Below are 9,387 nucleotides of genomic sequence, written 5' to 3'. Positions count from 1 at the left end.
TAGGTCACTACAGATCAGTATCTGCTCCTGTTTCATACACTCCTGCAACTTTTAAACTTACTTTGACAGCAAGGGTCTTGTCATTACAATCAATTCTTGACAATACCCGTGCTTACTAAAGATTATTCATTGTAATCAAGTAGTCACAAGTGTTTATTTTTTCCTGTAGTCCTTTCAAAATGACATCTTAATCATACATAGCACTTGTTACTAATTTCTAGTAACCTCACTTGTGGTTCAGTATGTTTCTGGTATTGGATATCTGTTGAGCTAATTCTGTTCTGAGAAAGTAGTTGTGTTAGTGATAATACTCTTGTCATGCATTGTTAAATAGGATTGAGTGTCAACAAGCAAATGTTGTCTGATAGATTTTAAATAGAGGTAGAATACATCAGTTAATGTGAAATGCTAGTTCTTCCACCCATGTGTTTAACTGTGTGAGTAAAAGGAGCTAAATAGTTTCCTTGTTAGAAGAGGCATTCAGTAAAGGTCAGTGAACACTGTTCTTATTTCAGCTGAATCTGAATGGCTTTCCTGTTGCCCAAATAAAAATGCCTAATTGATTTGAAGTTGAAAACCTTGCTTTAAACAGTATAGTTAAGGATGTGGTGGTGGTGGTGTTGTTAACCTACAGAGCTTTTTGAGAATTGCACACTATGTTGGCAAGTTATTGGACCATCACCTAAGAGACATTAAAGGGGACAGGAACGTGTTACTCATAATTATGCAGCTCCACATATAGTTCTGTTCAATGCCAAAGTGCTTCATAAATAGTGCAGATACCTAGCAAGTAGTCAGTTCTTATTAAAGAAATGTAATTAATTTCATGTGAGAGATTTTACAGGTATGTTCTGTAACCTCAATAACATCCATAAGATAGAGAATGAAAGCTTATTTTACATAGTAAAAAGGCAAGAAGGTAAAAACTAATTATCTCATGGCCACAGTTTGCGAACTGATACTAGAATTCAGAATACATTGTTCTTACTGATTATTATTATTACTACACCATTAAGGCCGGGGACATAATTACAAAACACTCCAGAATAAATAAAATGTTAGGTTTCAACTGATAAACCAAATTTCTGCTTTAGCTTTTGCTTTGTCCGCAAAGAGTACCTGATTCTTTCTCTGCCTTGTATCTTATATCAACACATCGCGTGTAAATTCAGTGTAAAACAGAGCTAGGTAAAATGATAGAATTTTATATTCTTCTTTCCTCATGCGTAAATAAGCAGTGAATCAGACTGCTCTACAAATTGCTGTCACTCAGCAATAGTACAGGTTCACACCTGTGCATTTTCAAACATGCCTAGACGAAGTGCACTGCTTCTTATACCTATTCACTTGCTAGTTTAAGAACGCTCTCCATTTGATAAAAGGTTACTACAGGTACTTTTAAATCTTATTTTACATTAATGCCAGTCCTCGATGATCAAAAATCAAGTCAGCAGACACAATCATGAAACTGGGTCAAATCGCAAGCCTTCTTTTAAAACTATTTATTATTCTGTATCTCCCTTCCTGTGTCTGAGACTTTAAATGCACCCAGCTCACATTTTCAGGTTCTTTTCTGCAGCTTTAGTGCTAGATGCACAGTTTTGTTAAGAAAAATGCTAAAATTTCCAAGTAATTTCTTTTCATGAGGAGATTAGAGTAAAACAAAAAAGATCCCACCTATAACTCATATGATGACAGAGTTATCAGTGCTGATTTTAGAGGTTGCACTGGGTTTAGTTACAAATTTTGCATTTTATACTTTTTATTTTTCTTAAGAATACTTTTGGTCATTTTCATCACAAATTTTTATTCTGTTTTCTCATTCAGTTTAATAAATGAAAATTCCAAATGTGATCAAATGCTAGCTTCTTATTTTGACTGTCATTGAAGCAGCTTTTGCAAATGTGATACTGCCCTATGCAAATTCTGTTATGCGTTTCAGTTATACATGGTCACAGCTCCCATATTTAATACTTATCCTGTTTAAGTATTGTAAAGTAATCTTCTTAAAGTCAAAGTTCTAATAATGTATTAACGGTTCTTTATGTTTCTTCACTGCAAGAAACATTTGGATGAGGTAACTCCACAAAAAAATATGTATCACTGCTGTAATAAATAAGGATCATAGGAAGTTTTTATTAGTACACTTAAAAAGCAGAGCTTACTTCCTTTAAAAATAAGTAGCTAAGCAGTGAACCAAAACTCTCTCAGAATAACAATGGAATTTCATTGTGCTCTCTGGCACCGTGTTTCCAGTATTTTGAATAACTTTAGATTGCTGAGAAATTTATAATAGATGTTGACTGAAGTATATTATTGCTACAGCAAGCATTGTTCCGGAAACTTCATGGAAAATGTAAAAACACTGAATGAAGTCCTAGCTCTGTGGAACTCAGAGGCAAAACTCCCACTGCCTTAATTGTGTATGACTTTCATTCAGTGGTTTTGGACTATCATCGTCAGAAGAGACACAGATGTCCTGTGTGACCAACACTGACCATTCAGCCCTGAAGATCACCGGGGCTATAAATGATATTAAACATGTATATAAGGTTTTGCATGAGCGGGACTGCAGTACACAGACAGAAGCCAAAAGAGAATAGTCTATCATCCATTTATTTGGTGTTGCACTGGTGTGAATAAGAGAAGAATTTGGTTTTACAGTGCTACACTGAGTGGTATTTAACTCAGTCAGACATAGTTTTTTTGAGGGGAAAAAAATTACCAGGCAGCTCTCACTGAAGTGGAACGGGTACCGTGACATAATGACTTTCTTTTGCCCAGGTGCTCCCTTCACACTCACACTATTTCCTAAGTAAATTCAATTTTTCATAGCATGTTTGCCTACAGTTGAGGTCTCCAAAAGATACGTGATTGCAAAATCTGAAAAACTCTTTCAAACCTTTCTAACAGAAGACAAATAAGTTTTCTGTTGTGGATTGCTTGCTAATAAAAATAATACTAACGGACTTTAATTGTTTACTTTACTTCGAATTAATGGTTAATTACACTTGCAGTATTGCGTTCTACAACATAGATGAAGCTGTTCTGTAAGGAAGAAAAGGCCATGTACAGTACTTTTCATATTTAACGTATACTGATGCACGTAACCGATCAGCGGCTGACTAACCTGACTAATTTCCATGGTTTCATTCAGCTTCACTCTTGAAATTCCTGTGGTCTGCTGAGCAAATAAAAAATATCCCAAATTTAAAACATGACCACCATGAAAGGTTTCCAAAAGATCATACTTTTTAATACGATTTTTGCTGTTCATAGGCCCATACGTTATGTAATTCAGAAGAAAAACATTTCTTCTGAGAGTAGATCATGTGGTGTGAGGAATTCTCAGCACTGAGTAAATGAAATAAAAAGCCCTATATTTAAAAAACAACAACAAAACCAACAGATTTTGGACAAGAAAATATTATAGTGATCAGGAAAAGTATACTCGATGATACATGTGCTTATGGATAATTCAAGATACGCTGTATTTAGAGAAGACATTATTATGGTTAACATTCTAGTGCTAAGTTAATTTGAGAAACACAGTTAAATACTAGAGATGCATGACATTTTTTAATTAATGGTAAACTTCAAAAATATAATCTTGGGGGTATTCAGTATTTTGGGTTGAGTTAGGCAATGGGTTTCATCTCCAAGGAAAGGAAATAGGAGAGATGCCTGAAAACAGTCTCTCTTTTCATTATTTTGAAGGGGATTGAATTAGAAATATTCATGTTTCTTTCTGACAGTTTTTAAGGAAAACTTTTGTGCTTTGAGTCAAAACAGCATTTTTTCATTAACTCTTATAGAGCAGGGGAAGTTAACTTAAAAATAGTGTATAGGCAACAAAAATAGGAGGGGCTGCAGGTGATTTGACAAACGAGAATGAAAGTTCAGAATTGTCTTTTTAAAATTTAGAAATGGTCTAGAAAAACAGAAATAAAACAGAAAGTTTTGTCTTCATATGAATATATATACATCTTATAAAGAAATTAAAATCTTAGGAATGGGAAGGACCAGAACTTTTCAAGCACAAAATTATGGTGTAAACTTATGATCTTCTATATTCTGAAAGACACAGCATAAGCAGTCTTCCTCTGCTCCGTTCAGGTATTTCCTTCAGGCAGAAATAGCTTCCTTTTTATGGGGCATAAAACATTACTGCTTAATCTAGGCTAAGTGCTGTGTGAAACTGAAGAATGTTGATACAGAGGAGGAGCACTGAAGGTGCACTCATGTCCACTGTATGAAAAGGTTTAAAGCTATCCTCTTTGCAGTGTCCTCTTCAAATATGTATTAGTTCCTGAGGATTTTCAACTTATTCATTGTGGTTTTATTTTTGTTTTACAGAGAAATGGTTAATGCATGGTTTGCTGAGAGAGTTCATACCATCCCAGTCTGCAAGGAGGGAAGCAAGTCCCAGAGTGAATCCTGCGCTTGTCACCAGCCTGCCTGTGCTGAGACCACCAACTCTGGGACACCAGTGAGGAAAATCTCTGCTTCTGAATTTGACAGACCCTTAAGGCCTATTTTTGTCAAGGACTCAGTGGGAGCAGTGAGCTTCCTCTCCGGCTCTGAAAAGAAGGAACAGATGCCTCTGCAATCTCCAAGGATTGAGACCAGTGCAGGGGATCAATGCTCAAGACTATTAGAACTTGTGAAAGATATTTCTAGTCACTTAGATGTCACAGCACTTTGCCATAAAATTTTCCTACATATCCATGAGCTTATAGCAGCTGATCGCTATTCCCTGTTCTTGGTCTGTGAGGATAGCTCTAATGAGAAGTTTCTTGTAAGCAGGCTTTTTGATGTGGCAGAAGGCTCTACCCTGGAAGAAGCTTCCAACAACTGCATTCGCCTGGAATGGAACAAGGGCATTGTGGGTCATGTAGCAGCTATAGGCCAGCCTCTGAACATCAAGAATGCGTATGAGGTAAACCAAAAAAATTTATCTTGAATGATTCTTGAAAAAAGGAAAAGCCATATTATCAGCTGTTGTAATATTGCCATTTTAGTATATGTACTTGTAGATATATTGACTTAAGCCAGTCAAGATGTAAACCTGACACCATGGTTTTGGTTATAATACATGTATTACAGATACCTGTGTATCCAGAAGCATGGAGCTATGACTAATGTTAGAGGAATACTGACATGAAAATAAATTATGTAAGTTTGACATTAAGCAGTCAGGTATCAGACCCATCTTAACCAGCTATATGCACACCAGTATTTGCATTTCTAGCTTTGGACACTTAAATGTTTAAATTTCTACTTGTATAAAGATGTAAGATACTTCTGCACCAAAATGAGTGAAACTGTGAATGCCATTGCAAAACTGGAGTTCTGTGACTAAAAATACTTCGGAGGATTTTATCATATCTAAGGCACAAAGAGTAGCAGCTGAATGAACAAGAACGGGATGAGGGTTTGAACTGTATAGAGGTCTCCCAAATGAAATGATACTCTGCCATTTGAGTTATTTAATACAAGGCCGGATGAAAAAAGGCAGAGAATCCAGCACTGGGAGAGGACATCTCTTCCTTCCAGGCTCTTTGGATATGCTGATTTTGTGCTTTGAATTTAGGGATGATGTAAATTTTATTGAATTACTTAACTGATTAACTAATTACTAAAGGCATGCAGAGCTGAAAATTACTGCTTCTGATTGATCATCTTTCAATTAATCTGAGCATGTTTACAGAATTAAGTAACATTACTGAGTAGATTTTTTTCAGAAGCAAAAAAGAGTGGTTTGATTTCATATGGTTTCATTTTCAACAAACACTTGTTTGCTGCCTCAGAAAATGTCTAAACATTTGCTTAGTATTTCCTGATTTCCAGGAGGACATCAGCTGTTCTTATAATTTAAAAGTTCATTCTTGAATTGAGTCCATCATGCTCAATTTGAAACCAAGTATTAGAAAAAGAACAGCAGCCTTTTAAAAATAGTCTGATTTCCTTAAGTAAGATTTTTAAAAAATCAGAGTTTTATAACAATAGTCAGCTGAAAAAATGACACAAGCAACCTCTGGTAAAAGCAAAAACACTAATCACATTCATGAAACTTTGTTCTTCTGTGGCTATATGTCTTCCAGTATATTTCTGTAATTTCTTCTTGATGATAAAAGCGATACTAGGGATGGTATACATTTATTATAATGATGTCTAGGCTCAAGAAAGGCTCCTTTTAGGATTTGGTGTTTTTTTGTTCTTTCTGGCAGTTGTATTTATCCACAGGCACTCATATTCCACATAACTGCTTTTTTGTTGTTGTTTTAACACATTGATAGTAACAACTTTATATAATTACATAGCTAGTAATGGAACCTTTGTTATCCTGGGTAACGGTTAAGTCAAATACTGGCTTTGCTTAACCTTTAAAACAGAGAGGAAAAAGAACTGGTCTTTAGGCAAGTAGTCAAATAATTGTGTTTTTTTTTCTTGTATCAGGATCCAAGATTCAATGCAGAAGTTGACCAGATCACAGGGTATAAGACTCAGAGTATTCTCTGTATGCCAATAAAGAATCATAGGGAAGAGGTAAGTTGCAGTATTGGGATCACTTCATGTAATACTGTTTCCAGCTATGCTAACGCTTCAAACTTTTATTAGCTGACAGTTATTATCTTACAGTATAAAACCATATCTTTTTTTAAAGACTGCTTATGTTTGCTTGGACTTTAATTTTATCTTATCTAGTTCAGTAATGTAAGCCAAAGGGAATTGTCAAGAAGAGTTTAATCCCAGATGCAGAAGCAGAAATATACATATTTAACTCTAGAAGTGCTGTTCCCAGTTCCTGCACTAAGCATCTGTCAACATTAAAGTTCTCTGCACACTTACTGGTCTATGTCAGTGCCTGCTCAGATTGCAATTAAGAGTTACTGTACTTCAGCTTAGCTTGTATCTACATTATTTTCTTCAGAGGACACAAACTGGGTATTATCATTGTCTAAAAGGCTGATTTTTTACATTCTATTAACTCAGCTCATAAGTAATAAAATAAGAAACATGTTAAGTGCTTAACATCAGGCATTGAAAAACACATGGTGTCAATGTGATTCAGAAAAGTCATCCACAAGTCACATAGCTTAAGTCATTCCTAATTTTAAACAAAGTGAATCTGCTTATTGAACTCTTGTACATATTTCCCATCCATGCGTCTTCTCACAGAAGTTCCCTCTTCCTGTCTGATGCTACTTCAGTAGGGATAATTCTTGTTATGGACTAATGATATCTTCTTGCGCTGAGAAGTTGAAGAGTGAATTCAATAAAGTCAATGAAAGCCAAGGAATGGAAAAAAAGTGTGGTCCACTGCTTTGCTTAGGGAGTAAGTGAAGCAAGTTTGGGGTTTTTTGATCCTGCATGTTGTAGCCTTCAGCCACATCACCAGCTCTTAGAATGCTCACAAAGTGTAAGGCGCTCTATATGTGTCAGACCTCCTCTCCTAAGATGGAGATTTTCTCTCCTGTAATTCCTTTCTTTTTCAGAGTATTTATAGTTTGCTTCCAGAAAGCTCAAGTTCCAAAAGGAAGTGCTGCCAAGATTGGTTTGAAGACATAATACCTTCTTTTTCTTGCTCTTCCATCTTTTACTGCTCTTACGGAATATGTTACCTTGACTCTTACTGCACTGAACCTTTTTCTCATTAAATGAATTGATTAAACTCTTGATTTAACTTGTTTGTTGAATCTTACTGTAGTGGACCCAGATGATCAGCCAGGATTTCCTTTCTTCACCTACTGCTAAGTTTGGTTTAAATGTTTTTTCTTCCAAGGACAGCACTTGATCCTCTCCTACTCCCACTCCCACTTAAAAGTCTTCCCCTTTCTAAGGCCACTGCTGGCCTTGGGCCAGCTGATGAGCAAAGCAGATGTTGTGTGAAGAGCTGTCAGGGACCAGTGGTCCATGTCAGGCTGATGCAAGGCTTTAAATTTCACGCAAGCCATGCCATTTTCTTTTTGTTGAATGGAAAACATTCTATGCTCTGCATAACTGGGATGAGAAATTAATTACAAAGTCTTGCTGGCCAGGGAGTGTGAAAATGCTTACTTCTCACCGGGTAGGGTGAGAAGTAGGTGGGGAAGGAATAAGAACTGTAGTCTGTTGGTCCAATACGCCATGACTTACAGGCTGAATAAACCTGCAATTGGCCGTATCTTCAGCTAGCTTTCTACTCCTAAGTGCATCAGCAAGTGGAAGTGAAGCAGAAATTTGTTTATTTTGAAAAGTTCAGCCAACCTGAAGTTTGAGGAGAGTGTTACACTCTACTCATATGCAATAATTTCAAGGGGCTAAACTACAAAATTTCTTACAGGAAAGAATGGCACTTTGTACTTTTTTTCTGATTTTAAAGTCTCTACCAGAGGGTTTATCCCCCTCTCACCATAACACATGGCTGACATATTTTTGGTCAGATGTTGGAACCAGTGAATCAGTCTTTAATTTGCCATTTGCATTCTGCTGCTTTTTCTTTTTTGAAAAAAACACAAAACAACAAAACCAGAATACTGGCTCCTCCCTGTTAAAAAACATAAATAAAATTTTTAAATCCCCAAAGCCCCTCTAGTAATATTGAGGATAGTGAATGCTGCCTTAGCCCAGGATGTCAGCGACCACAGTCAAAAGACGATTCTGGAAGACATCCAAAAATAAACACTGAGAAAGAGAAGCAACTGGGGTTTTCTGCTTGTTTGTTTAGTATTAGTACTATATTTTTAAAACAAAAGAGTCAGTAATCTCATAAAGAAAATCTCATGCTGATTATTAAATCCTTTGGGCCTCCTGAAGTATGGAGATTTTTCCAGTAGATGTTTTTCACATTTGCCTATATTTCCATGAGGCATGTGAGAAACCAAAGTTTCACCTAAAAATAACAGTGAGTAAGAAATTACATAGATGAAAAGAAGAAAACAGTCTGATTCACTGAAGAGCTCATAAAAAAGACCCAGGAACTAGTAACAATGAGATAAAAGCACTGCAATAAGAGGACTTTACCTCTGCAGAGATGTGCATGAAGAATGGAATTATATTCACTTAATAGTAAAAGAAATTTTCTCAATCCCCTTTTCAAACTATTCTTGCCAACAGAAATGCCACAGAAACATTCTGCTGATTATGTCCTTTAAGATCATGTCATAGAGGCTTGTATAGTGCTAGCTTTATGAAGAGTTCTCATTTTCCCATGAAAAATTACAAATGCAAACTGACCGAGCTTTGCATCTGACTTCAGGGGCTTTGAACAAAGATCTGATATCTGTAAACTCCCGCTGCACACTCTCTAATAACTAAACAGAAATTCTTTCCATCCCATCATATGACAAAAGTATTGCCACATGATGCTTTCTGGCATGCAAGGCTGTATCATTTGCTGGTTAC

At 36.1% G+C, this 9,387-nt stretch overlaps 1 protein-coding gene across 1 annotated transcript in view; it reads left to right on the top strand.

Moving 5' to 3' along the window:
• Window positions 1–405: 405 nt before the first annotated feature.
• LOC104614422 (cGMP-specific 3',5'-cyclic phosphodiesterase-like) overlaps window positions 406–9,387 on the top strand; it is a gene marked incomplete at its 3' end in the record, with an annotated part of 32,179 nt that continues 23,197 nt past the window's right edge. The window contains exons 1-3 of the mRNA XM_010287536.1: window positions 406–437; window positions 4,357–4,939; window positions 6,460–6,549. Of these exons, the coding sequence (XP_010285838.1) occupies window positions 406–437; window positions 4,357–4,939; window positions 6,460–6,549 (705 nt within the window). The remainder of the gene's footprint in view (window positions 438–4,356; window positions 4,940–6,459; window positions 6,550–9,387) is intronic.

Source organism: Phaethon lepturus, unplaced genomic scaffold, assembly GCF_000687285.1.
Source record: "Phaethon lepturus isolate BGI_N335 unplaced genomic scaffold, ASM68728v1 scaffold53585, whole genome shotgun sequence".
NCBI classification, from domain to species: domain Eukaryota; kingdom Metazoa; phylum Chordata; class Aves; order Phaethontiformes; family Phaethontidae; genus Phaethon; species Phaethon lepturus.
Note: the sequence above shows the minus strand (reverse complement) of the source record. Positions and strands in the feature narration are given on the sequence as shown.